The sequence below is a fragment of the Capricornis sumatraensis genome, chromosome 2 (assembly GCF_032405125.1).
Source record: "Capricornis sumatraensis isolate serow.1 chromosome 2, serow.2, whole genome shotgun sequence".
Classification (NCBI taxonomy): Eukaryota; Metazoa; Chordata; class Mammalia; order Artiodactyla; family Bovidae; genus Capricornis; species Capricornis sumatraensis.
The window spans coordinates 81,339,398-81,358,133 of record NC_091070.1 but is presented as its reverse complement, the minus strand read 5'-3'; the positions used below and the strand labels follow the sequence as shown (position 1 = coordinate 81,358,133).

Here is an 18,736-nt window from a genome sequence, read left to right as displayed (position 1 = left end):
TGGTCTCAGGCCCAGCTTCTCCAATGACCAACAGCAAATACTGGTCTCAGAGGAGGAAATACTGAAAGGAACATCTAACCTAGAACTTCCAGGGACAGAATTAAATTACTTCTCAGGGTCAAGAGGGCATTCTTCTAGGGACGCAAACAAATGCCCAGGATTCTGATACAAAGGGCCTGGGTTCTCTCCAATGAGCTTATGATTGATCTTCTTTTCCATCCATTAGATAGCAATACTTCTAAAGATCAGCTCTGGAACTTCAAATATTCTTTGTCTGAGAGTTTATTACTATCTATAAAGACAGTGACTCAAAGAAATTTCCCACTGTAATCTCTTATTAAAACTTTAATCCTTATAAAAAAGTGAATGCCCACACTTTAATATGCTCTCTGTATCGAAGCACATCCATCTCTCGGTGTACGCTGTGGGTCCATATGAATTTTGTCCCCTCAAACTGTTGATCATTTATCTGTGTTTCTGGGTCCGCCTCTGCACTTTTGATTCTGCACCCCTAGGAACTGTTGGTTTCCTCTCTCCATCGTCAGTAGTCACATCTATTCTGCACTTCTCAGGTTCATTTACTTCAGAACCATCTCTGTTAAACTTACCTTCTTTGTCCCTACATATGGTCTATCACCAAGTGATTCCACTAGGCTTTAGACAGACATGTTTCTCGTCTTCTGGCTACTTGAGCCAAAGCCAGCAAGGAGGTTAGTGCTGTGGTCTCGCTGCAAAATGATTGCTTTTACAAGACAACAGCAATAACCTCCTTGTTGGCTTTCCCTCTCGGACCTATTCCACTTGCAGCAAAAAAAAAGAACTTCTTACTCAGAAGCTATTTTGAAAATAGCAGTGATTTTACTTCTACTTAAACCAAATGATATAAGACTTGAAGACATGACCCTAACAACCCCCATCTAGTGGCCTTTGTTTTTAACACTCTGGATCCAGCCTCAAGAATCAGCCAACTAAGTCTTCTCTCATCACTGCACAATCCCCAGCCTCAGGCACTGACTCCAGAGCCCCCACATGCTCTTAATGACTACCTGGTAAGGTACTCGAGGACATGGACTCTGGGGTCTGAGGTTACAACCGTTTTATTTGTTCAATACAATTGTTCTAGCTGTAAACCTCTCTATGCCTCAAGCTTCACATAGAAAGCATGACAATAACAGTACCAACAACAGTATCTATGACCCTATAGGTTATTGCAGGGATTAAATGAGGTAATCAAGGTCACACACTGGAGACAACATTAGACACGTAGCAAACATTCAGGAATCATTAGCTACCACTCCTCTCCTTCGATGACTATATTCCTAATGAGAATCCCAGGCAAGTTGAATCAAGGAATGGACAGGTACTTAGTATTGCCCCTAAAATTACTGCAATACTAGTGAAGGACATAGGTTTTAATCTGGGAATCTGACTTACCTTTAAATCGGAGTTGGCTGCAAACTTCTGTCCAATTAAAGCTGCATTTCCTCCTACATAGTGCTGTAAGACAGTTCAAGGTTATTAGGCAGTTTTTTAGCATAACTATGCTACTCAAGCTTAATAATGTTTTGATTTATTTAATTATACTCCATTTTTTCCCCCCAAAAATTTGAGGTGACTTTACAACAAGTACACACAGATGGGGTTAATAAAAACATTAACTCCACAGATGAGGAGACAATGAGTTATAAGGAAAGGTGAAAAAAAAAAAACAACAAATTGCTACCTTTGGAAAACAGTATAATTGCCGTAACTGTAGATCAACCTTGGCTTTGAGCTTCCAGGCAGCCAGAACAGATAAATGAAACAAAAGGAAATACAAGTATGGACAGACTTTATCTTCTGCACTGTGATCCTTCTAAAATGAGTGTACAACTATGTCAGTCTCCTCCTGAAAATTGTTCGATACTACAATGATCTAAAATCCAACTCTCAATTTTTTTTCCCTTATATTTGATATATGTTACAATGGTACAATGTAGTGATTCACACCTTTTCAAAGTTATATCCCATTTATAGTTATTATGAAATATTTTCTATATTCCCCATATTGTGCAATATATCCCTGTAGCTTATTTTATACCTAACAGTTTGTACCTCTTAATCCCCTACCCCTTTATTGCCCCTTCCCCCTTTTCCTCTCCTCACTGATAACCACTAGTTTGTTCTCTTTATCTGTGAGTCTGTTTCTTGTTACATTCACTAGTTTGTTGTATTTTTTAGATTCCACATGTCTAAGTGATATCATATAGTATGTGTCCTTCTCGGACACGATTTCACTAAGCATAATACCCTCCCAGTCCATTCATATTGCTACAATGGCACACTTTCATTCTTTTTCATGGCTGAGTGATATTCTATTACATGCATGCGCGTGCGCACGCACATCTTTATCTGCTGATGGACACTTAAGGTTGCTTCCTTATCCTGGCTACTATAAATAATGCTGCTATGAACACTGGGATACATGTATCTTCTTCAATCAGTTTTAAAATCCAACTCTAAGTGAAGTACACGGGTCTTGATCTGTCCCCTGCTTTCCTTTCTGCTTCTACCTGTCTACAGCTCTCCAAGTCTGCCTTCCTCTCTGTGTCTATGCCTTTAAGCACATGCTGCTGCTTTGACCAGGATGGCTCCCCTTTCTCACTCACTGGTCAGGGATCACTTTTCAAGTATCACTTTTCAAGTATCAGCTGTAACGTCACCTCTTCTGTACTGCTTTCTGTTGCCCTTTCCCTATGGTCACCTCCATCTCCACAATCCTCCTTCCAGAGAGGACTACGGATCCTTTGCTACTTGCCACCTCTAGACTCAGAACAGACCTCCACTACAGCCCTTGTCCTCTTGCGCTAGTGTCATCTGGGGACATGTCTAGCTCCTTCAGGGCAAGGACTGTCTTCTCACAGCAACTGCTCAGTAACTGCTGCCAGATTTTGAGAAAGGAAGAAACACACATTGATGCATCAGGAAAGGAAATGAGTTCTAAAAGAAGACACACCACATCTCTCAGCTGAGGACTAAAGGAGAAGAGCAGAGAATTCTCGTACTCCTTTGTTTTAAGGATGGATTCACATGCTCTGGAAACCTGACAAATAGGAAATAAAGCTGATGCTCTACTATGTAAGCTGAGAAACTGCATCAACAGCCCTGTCTGGAAGGAATGAATGCTATCACCTTACCTCTCTAGTCCCTAGCCCCATGTAGAGGCACAGACTAAACAACTCAATTCTAGATGCTCAACAACACTTTTAGTCCAGCCAAGTTTTGTGCTGACGGATCACTGGATTCAGATGGGACAGTATGGCTTTCTAGAGATAAATTTGAAACTTTGTGATATACAGGCTGAAATCTGGCCTTTTAACATGTTAACCTTAGTTTTTTATTTAACTCTGATGGCTAGAAGAATTTACTAAAAATCCCAGGAGAAACATTAAGATTCCATGTAGTGGATTTTAGAGTTTTCATATAATAGTTATTATTAAGTGCTGTTTATCAGTCCATCTGCCTTATAGTTTAAGGGAGTTTGACAAAGTACCAAATGAAGTGTCAGACTAGTGGAAGATAAACAACACATTTTAGGTTTTACAATGTTAAGAAATAATTTTGATGATGTAAAAGATAGATAAAATTTTTGTAGAAAAAATATTTGCATTATGAAACAAAAGGCCTAAAAGACTAGAACAGAAAGCAAACTGGTGTTTTAGTTACTACGATCTTAAAGACTTTTAAGCAGTAGATTTGCCATCTTGTTAGAACTTTCAAGACTATTTCATAAAAGATAGAATCTTGGGAGTTCCCTGGTAGTCCAGTGATTAGGATTCCATTGGGGAACTGAGATCCCACAAGCCATGCTGTGTGTACAGAAAGGAAAAAAAAAAAGATCAGAATCTCACTACCAAATTCAGCTATCAAAATGACTAACTGAGGTTTTAACAGCTTGCTGTCTCCTTGAGAAACTCAGCTGGGAAATACCTGCGCCCACTGCTAATGTTCAAATGGGTGGCTTCCGAAGAATAAAAAAAACTTTAAGAGCTCCCCAAGTGAGAAATACACCCAGACTGGGGTGATGGGTAAGAGAAGATTTTAGGTAAAAATTGGGGATGAGATGCTCATGAGATGCAGTGGGCGTAAAAGAGATGCTTGAACAACAAAATCCTGCCCTTAAGAGGTGTGTGAGCCTTCAAGAAGTGTCTGGACCATGCAGGCTCCAGAGCCTTGTTTGTGACCACCAGGTGGGTAAGGAGACTCCTAAGTTCTATCTCTGACAGTCTTTACCCTGTAGACAAAAGGTTCTCAGAACAAGGTGTTCAGAATAGCATCAACATAACCAGGAAACTTGCTGTAAGGGTAAATTCCTGGAACCACCCCACATGTACTAATCAGAACTCTGGAAGGGCAGCCCAGGAATGTGTGTTTCAATACCTTCCACATGACTCTGATGCGCATTCAGGTCAGAGAGCCACCAAACTAGACCAGAGGTTCTCAATCAGGGTGATTTTGCATCCCTTCTCAGGGTCATGGGCCAGACCCTGGAAACATCTGACATGATGGGAGACATTTTTGACTGTTACAATATGGGAAAAGGAGGAGTGACACTGTCACTATTTCTCTGTGGGTTTGGCCTTTTTTGGTTCAGGAAGAACTGAGCCATATTAATACTACTGCATGGTATCAGCCAAGCAGTACCCAAACAACTGTGGAGTAGACATTTTCCTACTTTAAACCTGAGTAACAGGAAAGAAGAGCAATCTCATGGGTAACTCAGGACTAAAATTTTAGTAAGTAGGCCTCGTTAATGTTGGCTGAATTGAAATGACTAGCAACAGCGGAGTTAAAGGAAGGTCAGAGACACACTTTTCCAAAAAGAGAAAAACACTACAGAACTGTATTGCCAACAATCACCCTCTATGGGCGAACTGGAGAAGAGCTGCTTGGTTGCTCCTAGAAACCATACAAAGTATCTTTTCCCACCCTATCTTAATTTACCACTGGTAGACAGACCTGGGCTTCTGGGAACTCTGATGCAACCTGGGCGATGTCATGGAAAGTTTCCTTATCACTGAAGAAGCGTTCAGCAGCTGCTCCCTTCCCCATGAAGTGAACGAAGGCTTCTTCTAGATCATTCCTTGAATGCAGCTCGCTGTGATCTTTCCCATTCCCAGGACTCAAGCCAAGTGCCTGCAAGAGCTTCACCCCTGACAGCACTACGTCTACACATGCATTGACGCTGGAAGGAAGGAAGGAAGAGATGGTGAGAGACAAACAGAAGCACTGGGGCAACAGCTTTGCATTTAACACCAGGGAAATGTTTCAGAGGCCTGTGTTGAAACAGAGAAACAGAGGTAGTGGATCTGAAACCTGGCCTGGAAGGCAAACAGCATATGGTGGAAGGAGGATTACTTTATCTGGACATGTATGTCTTATCCTGGCAGTAGCTTGATAAACTTTTACACTCATTACAAAGAGAGAAGACAAGTGCTCAGCATTTCAGAACGAAGTATCGTAACACAAATATACCATTTCTGAGAAAATCATGGCAGAGCCAACTGCCTGGATTCACCCTGGCTGTGTGACCTGGGCAAGTCACTTTAATTTCTTTGTCTTCAGTTTCCTCCTCTCTAAAATCGTGTAATATGAGTATTTAACTCACAGGGCCGTTGTGAAGATCAAGTAAGATAATACATGTTTAGGAACACTGCTTGCTACAGAGTAAGCAAAGTAAAAGTTTTGGTCAAGAGCCACCTTCCCTCAAAAGACAGCTGAGGATGGTGGTAAGATACACTGACTACTTACTTCCAGGTGAAACTGAGAGCTGAGTGATGGCTTAAAGACTTAAGTGCACCTGCAGCCTTGTAACAACTCAACACTTGGCAGGTGTTCATCATGAACTTTAAATACTAGTAAGCAGTCAGTGTGGTATCACCTGGTTAAGGCATACAGATTTATAAAATACACATAAGGTTGTCTGGCCCTACCTCTCCCATGCATGCATGGAGAAGTTGTGGCTTACCTTTTCAGTGTTGTGTGTGTGTGTGTGTGTGTGTGGTGTGTGTGTGTGTGTGTGTGTGTGTGTGTGTGTGTGTGTGTGTGTGTGTGTGTGTGTGTGTGTGTGTGTGTGTGTGTGTTTTCCAAAAGCCAATTCTTAAAAAAGAAGTTCCAAATACTCTGGGCAGGTAGATGAGGTCCCCGGGCACCTTTATTCCTGCCTCTGCCATCCCGGCCAGTGGGGTTGGATGACCAAATGAAAAGGCTTTGGGTGACAAGGGAGGCTTCCCTTCCACATTAGTTCCAAGTAGTTATGAAACCAGAAGTTGTGTGCTTCCCTGGTAGCTCAGATGGTAGAGTCTGGGTCGGGAAGGTCCCCTGGAGAAGGAAATGGTAGCCCACTCCAGTATTCTTGCCTGGAAAATCCCATGGACGGAGGAGCCTGACAGGCTACAGTCCATGGAGTCACAAAGAGTCAGACACAACTGAGTGACTTCATTTTCACTTTTCATGAAATCAGAGGGTAAATTCATCCATCAAGAAGGCCCAATGGATTGGATTCTGGTGTATAATATATAACCACAATGTCTCCCTTCTAGTCTCCTTTAAAAATCTCTTGATCACCAAATCGTTAATGGTGGCCAGCTCTAAAGATGAGGAAAGAGACTGCAGGAAGGGAGAGGAATTTTATTTTTCATTAGATGTATTTTAATATTGATAAGCATACATTACTTTTAGAACTGAACAAATAATTCTTAAAAGGTCCTCATGTGGGTTAGATATCATTTACATCACTCAAGGGAGGTTTACAAGGGCTGGAAGAGACACAGCCCTCCTCACCACACAAAACTGACTACATTCTCATTAAGATTCTATTATTAACTCTTCTCCTATGAATCCCACATTTTTTAAGAGGTTTTTGCCTACCATACAGCATTTAAATACTCAAATGGTCTTATTCTTTTGAAGTCAAACATACATAATTACTCTGGTCAACTGGGAAAGCATAACCTGAGTGAGTCTACCTATCATACAAAGCACATAAAACACACTGACCGCACGTCACAGCCTTACATGATGCTAACCACACACCTTGTAAACTGGTCTCCATGGCACCTCACACGGAGTGTCCTTTATTTCTACTGGACATCACATTAGATGTCTGAAGGGTAGAAGCTTAAAAGGAATACAGGTATCCCTGGCTCTCAGACTCCAGAAGGCTTCCAATGTTCACACAGTGAAAGTTTGGATAGTGTGGGACATTATTTCCATGAAGCAGTCCTACCTAAAATAAATGTATCTAAATGGATTTGGGTCCTGAGTCTGCATAGCAAAGGTTCAGATACCAAGGGATGTACCCATATTTGGAAATAACGACTTCAAAATAGACGTCAATAAACACATCACTTTCGAATCTAGTTCTGCTGAGAACTTAAGTAATTTGATTTCTTAAAGATGAGAATGGAGAAAGTTCCAGTTACAAAAGACAAAACCAAAAAGAACACTATTTAGCACATTTTGCAGCACAAAACGAAACCCAACCGAACTAATTTTGAGTTTAAACAATGTAACTACCACAGGAACATTTTCCATCCCCCACCTAATTACGCCATGAATACTAAAGAGGAAAATCTTAGGAAAAAACTTACTTGGTAGCTATTAAAATAAAATCACTGTACCCTACTGTGTGCCAGATACCAAACAAAGTACCTTTACCCCTGCTTTCTAGTTATATTTTATAATGCTTCAAACAGAACAGGAATCTTTCTCTGCACTTACATAAATTCAACAGCATACTAAAATGTAAACAACCATACTACTTATAGGGAAAAGAAGTATGTGGGCAGAACAAAAAAACCAGAAGACAAAATTATGTTCATTTGACACTTACACAGAATTTCACAGAAATGTATCAAAGATTACAATGTGAGTTTTGAGAAAACACAGACACAGATAAAACAACTGGAAGGTAAAATGAGGTAACCGACGCTGAATGCCTACACAAGTAGCTGTGCTAGCAGAGGGCACCGGGAGCCAGGGCTGCCAGGCATATTATCAGAGATTTGGGGTTGGGGTGGGAAAGAGGAATAGTTTCTTCTAGTCTGTAAATTCCTTAAAGACAAGGACCGTGGTTCTTATCACCTCCTTTCTGTTTTATCATCTGTAAAACGTTTCCTAAGGTTCTTTTCAGCTTTCACACTATGCCTGAGATAGTATGAAAGCTAATCATAATCGCTCCAAGATACACAATCACAGAGAAGAGAAACCCAAGAGGGCAGGATCAGTAGTCCTTGGGCCACACCCTGGATGATGCCCTGGACAGAGAAGGCAGGCATTTTCAGACAGACCACACCAATCTGCAAAACATTCTAAGATAGGAAGTAGTCATCACTGCTTTCAGCTGAGAAAAGTAAGGCTGGGGGCTAACTAACATTCCAAGGTCATGACTGGAGGAGCCCACATTCAAACCCAGATTTATCTGACATTGAAAGCCACAAGGAGCATGCACAAAGACATAGAATAAGGGATTAACCTTGTGCCTGGACACAACAGGAATGGTGATCCAGTTAGGAGAGTCTGAACATGGTCCAAGAAGAGCAAGGCAGGTTTCAAAGGTCAGAGTGCAGCAGGTGAGGGAGAATGAGTGCTAAAATGAGGGATTCATCATGCACCCAACAAGTCTTAGGACCAGAGCCCGATTCTGAAGCAGAGGAGGCAGCATACATTTTAGAAAAATGTGGCTGTGGGCTTGCCATTGACCATCTTCTTGAAACCGCTCCTTTATTTCTCTGGTCCTTTCCCATCAGGCCCTTACATGGCAGTGCCCACCCCTCCCCCACCCCTGCCATTTACCTTCCCTTCTTGTTCTCTTCCTGGGTGATGCTGTCTAGCCTCTGGCCTCAACCTAGGTGCTGGAGTCTCCAAACTGCGACCATGCTCCTCAACTACAGCCTCTAGCTGTCAGCAGCTGAGGGCTCAGCTTCCTCTATAATCCTATAGGCATGCACATTTCTCCCCTCTGAAACCAAACTGGTTCCCCTTCACCACATACTGGTTCCTTCCTTAATCTCTCTTCATGGCAACAATGTGGCACATAGAGCCACAAACAGGTTTAAGCTGCACCTCTGGCACCTGACAGCTGTGAGATCATGGGCAAATCAGTATATATGCTAAGCTGTGTCTGACTCTTGTGTGACCCCATGGACTGTAGCCCACCAGGCTCCGCTGTCCACGGGATTTCCCAGCCAAGTATACTGGAGTGGGCTGTCATTTCCTTCTCCAGGGACTGAACCCACATCTCCTGCACTGCAAGTGGGTTCTTTACCACTAAGCCACTAGGAAAGCTTGACAATATATGTGTCTGCCTACACGAAGTTATAATATCCCCAATACTAAGAACGTGTCATTTGGAACTGCCTCTATTTACTCTACCACATCTAACCTCTTGTCAAATCTCACCTGTTTAGCGCCAATGCCAAACAAGATAAAGCTCTATGGCTTTGTAGCTAGTGTCAGGGTCTCAAGACTTTCCTCTTTATTAGTCTGTTACCCACAAAAATAACGTGAAGCAGTCAAATAGGTCAGAACCACTCTCAAATTTTCCATTCCTCCAGTTAAGTCTGTGAAAAGGACTCAGCATCATTTGTGTGTGTGCACGCCCATTCATGCTCAGTTGCGTCCAGCTCTTTGCGACTCCATGGACTGTACCTGCTTATAAACTTTTATGGTTTTCCCATCACCCACACTGACACATAAGGCCCCTTTCAGATTCAGCTTGACATCTATAAAGTCCTTGCCCTAAACACAGGACCAACCTGCTATTGCCAAACAAGCCAAATACCTTTTCACATTTGGTTCTCTCTTCCCAGGTGGGCTGATTCCCCAGCCTTCTTGTGGATAAATTCTTTTTTTCTCCAGGGCCTGAGCCATGCAAGTCACTGTAGCAGAATATATTTTCCGAGGTGGCCACAAGATGTCCCGTCCCACGTGTTCATTTTACAATGAGACGCTGACGTCCCTCCCTCCCAGGTGTGTTCTCTGTCCCGTCTCCTCAAAACCATTTGGACCTGAGCCTATGGGAGAAGTGACACTGTGTGCTTTTAAGGTTAGGTCATAAAAGGCATTAACGCTACTGCCCGGTCCTCTTGGGGAATTCCTTCCCCTAACCCAGTCATCCTGCGGTGAGAAAGCTAAACAGTTACAAAGAGAAACCACCTGTATGTGTTCAGGTAAAACCACGACTTAGGTCACAGCTGACGACAACAATCAACACCTTGAGATGATCCCAGGCCCAGCCGTCATCTGCCTGAAACTGCACGAAACCCCAAATAAGAATCGCCTAGCCGAGCCCAACTGAACCTCAGAATCATGGAATAAAATGACCATTGGTTTAAGCTAAGTTGTGGGGTAATGTGTGATGTAGCAATAGCAAATGGATTGTCAGCTTGTAGATGGAGCTTCTCTTGAAACCTCATCCTGGGAAGAATTACTAGTTATTCTCTGGGACACAAGAAAGCACTTTTTAAAAATTGTTATGGACAGCATTATGTCCCTCTCCCCCACCCCACCCCATTCATATTGAAGCCCTGACCACAAATGTGACCATATGTGGAGATAGGGACTATTTAAGGAAGTAATTGAGGTTAAATGAGGCCATTATCCAGGATTCCCAGGTGGTGCAGTGGTTTAAAAAAAAAAAAAAAAACCTGCCTGCCAGAGCTGGAGACAAAGGAGGTGAGGGTTCGATCCCTGGGTTGGGAAGATGCCTTGGAGCAGGAAATGGCAAGTCAGTCTTCTTGTATGGACAGAGGAGACTGGTGAGCTACAGCCCCTGGGGTCACAAAGAGTCAGAGGTGACTGAGTACGCATGTATGCAGCCATTATCCATAGGACTACTGTCAGCTTAAGAAGAGGAAGAGACACCGGAAGTGCTCATGAATAAAGGCCATGTGAGAACACGGTGAGAAGGCAGCCATTTGCAAGCCTGAAAGAGAGGACTTCCTCTTAGATTATCAGCCTGGAGAACTGTGAGAAAATAAATTTTTGCTGTTTAAGCCCCCAGTCTGAGGTCCTCTGTTACGGCAGCCTGAGTGAACTAATGCAATAATGAACATATTTGTTTCCAAAAAATGAGGCTGGGACCTTGCTTCATCCATCCCCGGATTCTTAGAACTTAGCATGGACCTGCCGCATACCATGTAGTTAATGAATATTTATTGAAAGCGTGTGCTCAGTAATGTCTGACTCTTTGCAATCCCATGGACTGCAGCCCACCAGGTTCCTCTGTCCATGGGATTTGCCAAGCAAGAATAGCTCCAGGGGATCTACCCAACCCAGGGATCAAACCCATTGCATTTTGCAATGCAAGAAAATGTCTCTTGCATTTCCTGCATTGGTAGGCAGATTCTTTACCACTGCACCACCTGGAAAGCCCACGAATTGACTGAAGACTCACAAAACCAGGGAGGACAATTAAGCTGATAAGGATACAGGTGAAAGTGCCTGAACTTGAAAGAAGAGTTAAAAGAAGATACACATGAAGAAACAGTAAAAATGTTAACATATATATAAGTACTACCTAACATTAGCTGTCTGCTCTTTAAAGTCGACACTATGCTAAATAACAAAGATAATTTAATCTTCATGATAACTCTGCTTTACCTTACCCTTTGTGGTCCCAATACTCACAGAACTAGTAGCGTGCTTGGTAGAAGATCTGCTTTTGTGGCAAGATATTCAAGTTGAACTTAGACAAGAACTAAAATTCGTAGAGGGAATAATTTACTTATAAGCAAGAGGAGAATATAAAGGAGGCACTGTGATTTGGGAGAATCCTAAAATTGCAATGTCATTGAAATCTGGGGAAGAAAAGAGTTTCAAGGAGAAGGCATGCTTAATGTGTGGAAGGCTGCAGAGAGCTGACAGTGAAGACTAAAAGTGGAAGCTGATTATGAAAACCCACAAGGCTTAGATAAGCTTTGAGAGAGAAGTTTCAGTAGAGTGGTGGTCTCCAGACTATGGCATTAAGGAAGCGAAAACAAGGCATAAAGAAACTCAGCAGCTAAAGACAGCGACCACACCTTCAAGTAGTTCAGAAGCAAGAGAGTGCCACTGAAATGGAAAGACCAAGCATTTCTGACTGCAAAGGAGTAACCGCCAGAAGAGCCGAGATTGGAATGAAAGCGACTTGAACTTTACCGAGTCAGGCTGAGCGGGATTTCCAAGAGGCTATTAGGCTGGTTCTAGGGGCTGGTCCCGGAGAAGGCAATGGCACCCCACTCCAGTACTCTTGCCTGGAAAATCCCATGGATGGAGGAGCCTGGTGGGCTGCAGTCCATGGGGTCCCTAAGAGTCGGACAGGACTGAGCGACTTCACTTTCACTTTTCACTTTCATGTACTGGAGAAGGAAATGGTAACCCACCCCAGTGTTCTTGCCTGGAGAATCCCAGGGACGGGGGAGCCTGGTGGGCTGCCGTCTATGGGGTCACACAGAGTCGGACACGACTGAAGCGACTTAGCAGGGGTTGGTCCTACAGAGACGAGGAAGGTGCAGGGGCCAGCACAGAGGAAAAAGCAGTCTGGTGAGTCCCGGTAGCAGTGACAAATGGGGCTCGTCCCAGACGTGCGACGCTTCCAGCCAGGCAGGTGGTGTGGACACCAGCACCGGGGGCCCTCCGGGGGACCTCTAGGAACCTGTTTCCACGCCGGCTCTACCTCCCAGCTCCCAAGCCGTCTGACCTCCGCCAAGGCGGCCCCCAGAGGCCCAGAGCGCCCGCACCTCCTGGAGACACCCAGAGAGGCAGGCCCCGCAGGCACTCACCCCACGGCCACGCGGCGCCAACGCCGGGCCGGCCGCACGATGAGCGCGTCCCAGGCGGCTGCCAGCCGGCCCTCAGGGGAGCCGGCTCCTGGGGGCGCGGGCGCGGGCCCCAGCTGCAGCGAACTCCACAGCGAACGCAGGGCCGACCCCGGCAGCTGCGGCTCCAGGAGGAAGATGCAGCCCACCGCGAGCGCCAGGAAGCCAGCGTACGCGGAGCCGCGCCACAGCGCCATGGAGACAGACGCGTGGAAGCGGCGGAGAACACCTCCTGGCCCGGCCCGCGCCTCTTCCGGGCTCAGCACGCGCCGACGCAGACTCGCGCGCCACGTCACGCCGGCGCGTCGTGGTCCCTCGGCTGGGCGGGGCGCGGCGGGGCGCGACGGGGCGGTGGAGAGGGGCGGAGACTCCTCTTCCTTGGTCGGAATCTTAGCTCTTGGGGGCGCGCGCGGTTTTGAGTCTCTGAGGGAGGTTGGACAAAGGCCATAATGCCTGTCCGGGCGCTGTACCTTTTCCCAGAACTCCATCCGTACCCAAAAATAGAGAGGCAAGGATCCGTTTGTTTTCCTAGTAGGATAAACCAGACCGATTTTGAAGAAGCGGGTAAACCTCATGTCAGTCTTTGAGCCTGTCGGTGTTCCCATTTGAGCTGAACCCTCAGTTCCTCAGAGGGGCACAAATCACACTCCCCCTGTTTTAATCGGTCCCTCTGCCCGTCTGTCCATCCTCCATTGTTAGCTAAACTCACCCTCTTTCAGACCCGGGGCTTGGCGCTCCCCGGAGGAATACAATGGCAGCAGCGCTGCTTGTGAGCCCTTGGGGACACGAGTGGCAGGGGGATTCTGTGCCTTTGGAGGGTGACCGAGACCTGCAGCTGCTTGGGGGCGTTTGCCGAGACTGAGGGGAGTCCGCAGGGATTGTCCTCGCTGGATGATCAGCTTCGAACCTTAAAATAACCCTTTGGGGGCGCTGTTCCCTTTAACAACCTCAGAACATGCACAAATGCACACAATCTTGTGTACAACACAAGGGGTTCTGGACCTGCGATAAGAAACCCCGGTTTCTCCTCTTCTCCCTTGGTTACATGACTTAAACCCAGCAGACCCTGTCTTCACTATGACTCTTCTGTGTGTGAGCCTCGGTTGAGAGTCAGTGAAGCTAGGCTTGCTGCCAGCTTATTCTCAGCAGTAGTCTTGCCAGGCCTGGTCTTGTTCCTGGATGGTTTCCATTTTTCCAGTCCTGCTGGCTCCTGACCTTGGCTCTGCGTCCGATTTTCCACTCTGCTCCTGACCTTTGGGCTTGGCAGTGGTTCTTTATTTCTCTAGCTTTGATCTTGGGCATTTGGCTTCATTTCCCCCAGCATTTCCCCATCCTGGTCATCTACCCTCCCTGTCTCACCCCACCCAGCCCACCTGACCATAACATCCCTTTCAAAAGAGGTGTTCATACAGGAAGCGATCTGGGCTATTACAGAAAAGAAAGGAGCCAGTGAGATCTGTGTGAAGCTGTCTTCACTAGAGTTACCTGCCCCTTCTCTCACCTCAGGGAGACGTGCCAGTTAGTTCCCAGAGAGACTGCTCCCCCACATGACCCCCAGTGAGCAGGTTTTCCTACCACCCTGTAAGTGACTGAACCAGCATGTAATTCAAAAGCAGTGAATTCACTGGCCAGAAAGCACGTCTGTCCACTGAGAATTTGAGCCAAGAGTCGAGAGTCTGTAGCTAGTTGGTTTGGGTTGTGGACCTGCAAGGTCACGTAACGTTGAAGGTTAGATAGGGCCAGTTATATATATTCCGAAGGTGGAGTTTTTAGCGGGGGGAGCTGAGGAAGCTGAACTGTGGGAAGACCATGGAGCAAACAAGCTTAGAGGAAGAGGAAAAGTGATGTAAAGAGAAAGCCACCTGGGGCCTTCCCTTCTGGCTCCCAGGAGACTTGCTAAGCTGCCAGCACTTTGTACTGATTTCTTCTGCTTTTTCCTAAGGCCTGCCAGAACTTTTCCCCCCTCTAGTTTTATTGAGATATAATTGGCATATAACATTGTACAAGTTTAAGGTGTACTACACATACATTTTGTGCAATGATTACCACAAAAAGTTTAGTGAACATTTATTACCTACATAACAATTTTCTTTTTTCTTGTAGGACTTTTAAGATCTACTCTATTAGCAACATTCAAATATTTCATACTAGAATTTGAGGTTTACTCACAGAGGCAAAGCTGAGACAGGCTGGAATCTGGGAAATGTCTTCTCCCCTCCTCCTGGAGAAACAGAATACAAAGAAACTGTGAGGGACTAAAAATAACTGCATACATGGGGAGTCAGGCAAATTATGAACTATAAGATACAAAAAGGCTAAAACACAACTGCCACTTCTTGTTTTAAATTTAATTAATTTTTAAAACATATTTTTTATTGAAAGTGAGTGTTAGTTGCTCAGTGGTGTCTGACTCTGTAACTCCATGAATTGTAGCCTGCCAGGCTCTTCTTGTCCATGGCATTTCCCAGGCAAGAATACTGGAGTGGGTAGCCATTCCCTTCTCCAGGGGATCTTCCCTATCCAGGAATTGAATCCAGGTCTCCTATATTGCAGACAGATTCTTTACCGGCTGAACCACCAGGGAAGCACCGCCCCCACCACCTTTTTTTAAATTGAAGTGTAGTTGAATTACAGTGCTGTATTAATTACTCATACACAGCAAAGGGACTCAGTTGTACATACATAATATGTACATTCTTTTTCATATTCTTTTCCATTATGGCTTACCTCAGGATATTGAGTATAGTTCCCTGTGCTATACTGTAGGACCTTGTTGTTTATCCATCCTATATACACCAGTTTGCATCTGCTAATCCCAAACTCCCAATCCAACCCTCTCCCATTCTCCTCCCCTTTGCCAGCTGCCACTTCTGAGGTGCTGGGAGCCAAACCAGAGTACTGAATGTGATCCCTGCACACAGCACCACAAAGAGGGTGGGCAAACCACCTGAGCCAACCTTCCAACCAGACCCACCAATCCACCCTTACCCTCACCCCCCTTAAGGGACCAGCTCACCCGTCCTCCCTTAGAGAGCCAGCAAAGACATCTGTTACTTGTTTTCACTGCCTTGTGCTACATCATGAGTTCCAGTAAAGCCTTGCCTGGATTTCTTGTTTGGCCTCTTATTAATTTCTGTAGATTAAAGAGTTCAAGAACCCAGGCTGGTAACAAACAACAGCAGCTTGAACAAAACGGAAGTTGATTTCTCCTGTAAAAGTCCAAAGGGGACTTCCTTGGCGGTTCAGTGGTTAAGACTCTGAGCTTCACGATGCAGGGGCCTTGGATTGGATCCCTGATTGGAGAACTAAGATCCCACATTCCACAAGGTGCAGCTAAAAAAAAAGTCCTAACAGGTTGCTAGTACTCTGTGGGCAACTGCAGCAAGCTAGAGATAGATGCTCTGTGCTCCTATTGGTTGGTGGTTCAGTGTCAGTTTGCATTGTGGGTGGTGATGGGGTTGGACATGGTGCTCATCTAATTCTAACCGAGAATTAGAGGCAGGAGCTGCAGGAATTGCAGAATATGAGTGAGCGTTGCCCGTCATGGTGGAGCTTGTTGGGGCTTCTGGTCTCATACCAGTCACAGGGACCTTGATTCCTTCTACTCCTCACTAAGGGCTCAGGGGCAGGCATTCAGTGTTCTTGGCACTACAGTTCCTCTTGAAAGATTTCATTAGTGAGCAATAGTCATTTCAGATTTTGATCATCGATCTGTTTAATGACTCTGGAATGCTTTACAAACCAATTGTTTTTCTTGAAGTTAGATTTCTGGGGGCAGTTATACAAAACAGCCCTAAGTGGATAGGTGGGGCTGCCCAGTTCTGAACAAATAGAAAAGGACTGTACAAGCCTCAAGGCACCCCTCCCCCAACCCAAATTGCTTCCAGACATGGCCATTGTTATTGGTTATCTCTCTGAGGCCCTTGAAGTGAGAGCAAAAAGCAACTTTATTTCAGAAAATTCAGAGGCAGATGGAGGCTACAGGTGTCCCACCCAAGACCCTGACCTGGAAGGCCAAGGAGCAGATCCCATATTTATATACGGAGTTAGCAGAGTCCTGTCAGTCCCAAATTAGCTTAAGGCAAGGTCTTCCTTGATGGCTCAGAAGGTTAAGACTCTGCCTACAATGTGGGAGACCTGGTTTGATCCCTGGGTTGGGAAGATCCCCTGGAGAAGGGAATGGCTACCCACTCCAGTGTTCTTGCCTGGAGAATCCCATGGACAGAGGAGCCTGGAGGACTGCAGCCCATGGGGTCGCAAAGAGTTGAACACGACTGAGCGACTAACACATGCACAGTCCTTAGCCGTGACATAACCACCAGCCAGCACACAACCCATGTGACCTGAAAGGTTTTAAGAGGCAAGTTTGTTCCCACATTTGGAATAGAAACTAAAGTAGGACCAAACAGGCCTCATGAAAGCTGGGATAACCCACTTTTTCCCATCATTTCAAGCCTCTAGGGTTTGATCCAAGGTGCTCGCTGAAGTCCATACCGTGTCAAGGCCTTTGCTGTTAAAGGGGACATCGCCCAACACAGGTCACACCCAAAGGCCAGCATCAGAGCACAGCTTTGACGGTTATAGAAAACTCCTAGGAGACAAAAAAGAAGAAATAAAGGGTCCTGGGATCTGAAAAGAGTAGGCTTTGTGTCTGGAGCCAGAGCTCTCAGGCTGTCAGACATCCTCCTCCCTAAGCTGCATCAGGAGGAAACCAGCAAAACAGAGGCTGGGCTGCTGCATAGGGAGCGGCGGTGCCCTTGGAGGCGCAGGAGCTGGGTGACAAGAATGGTGGCAGCAAAGCAGTGAAGAGAGGTGTGCTGGTTCCTTGCCAGTGACCAAACCTTGCTGCATGGATTGGGAGCTTCTTAGTGTGTGGGGATGTAACGGTGCAGTAGTCCTACGTTTACACTTCAGGATGAATTGCTCGGAGAGAGTGCTGAGCAGGGGAAAGCGGGAGGTGCAGTGCTTCTGTCTGGCGGGGACCCAAGAGCTTCACAGGGCAAACTAGTCAGCATGCAGGGGAAGCACGGGCTGGTCCCATGGTGCTCTCTGGACACCTCAGGTTCCTTGGAATACTGCCATCACGCTGCCTGGGCACTTCCCTGGTGGTCTAGGGGTTAAGAATCTGCTTTCCAATGCAGGGGGCTCGGTTTTGATCCCTGGTCGGGGAACTAAGATTCCACATGCCGTTGGGCAACTATGCCCCTGTGCTGCAGTTACCCACCCCGTGCGCCACAATTAGAAAGCCCTCACACGGCAGTGAAGATCCCGTGTGCCTCAACTAAGACCCAACAAAGGCAAATACATATATAAATATTTTTAAAAATAGACAAACACTGCCTGTGCAGCCTTTTTGTGTGTACAGGCCCTCCTGCTTGGTGTTCCTCTGCAAGCCGTGTCCGCCAGCCCTGTCATGCATCGTGCAGTATATGCTATAGTTCTGATTTGGGTTCTGATACCCTTGCAGCATATGTTTGGAAGGAAATGGAAACTGCCTTTAAACTGCATTTCCTTCTTAATTCAAGAACCTCAATGGTTCTTGAAGCATTCTGCCTTCGAGTGTTGTTTTCCAAACTAAAATAAAGAAAAAAAATAAATGAAAGGAAGCAAAAACTGATCTGGCAGGACACCTCTGCTATCCAGTCATCAGGGTCCCAGACTTGTTCTGTCTTTTGCTCTGCCATCCCTAGGGGACAGCAGAAAGGCGGGAGTCCATCATGACAAAATCATGATGGCTTTGAAAGGATCAAATCAGGGCTCTGAAAGAAAGGAGAGGCAGTGAATGCTTGTTGCCAGGCAACCACCAGTTTCTACTTAAATGGAGAGATTGTGGGGCTTGATGCCTGTGTTTTTTCTTTTTTTTCCAGTTGTTGTTTGTTTTTGGCCAAATTACGTGG

General features: G+C 45.5%; 1 protein-coding gene across 4 annotated transcripts in view; it reads right to left on the bottom strand.

Moving 5' to 3' along the window:
* ADPGK (ADP dependent glucokinase) overlaps window positions 1–13,036 on the bottom strand; it is a 32,050-nt gene extending 19,014 nt beyond the window's left edge. For all 4 annotated transcript variants that reach the window (XM_068964961.1, XM_068964962.1, XM_068964963.1 and 1 more), the window contains exons 1-3: window positions 12,804–13,036; window positions 4,999–5,224; window positions 1,435–1,497 (exon numbers count right to left, since the gene is read on the bottom strand). In XM_068964961.1, coding sequence (XP_068821062.1) covers window positions 1,435–1,497; window positions 4,999–5,224; window positions 12,804–13,036 — 522 coding nt within the window. The remainder of the gene's footprint in view (window positions 1–1,434; window positions 1,498–4,998; window positions 5,225–12,803) is intronic.
* Between the last annotated feature and the right edge of the window lie 5,700 nt (window positions 13,037–18,736).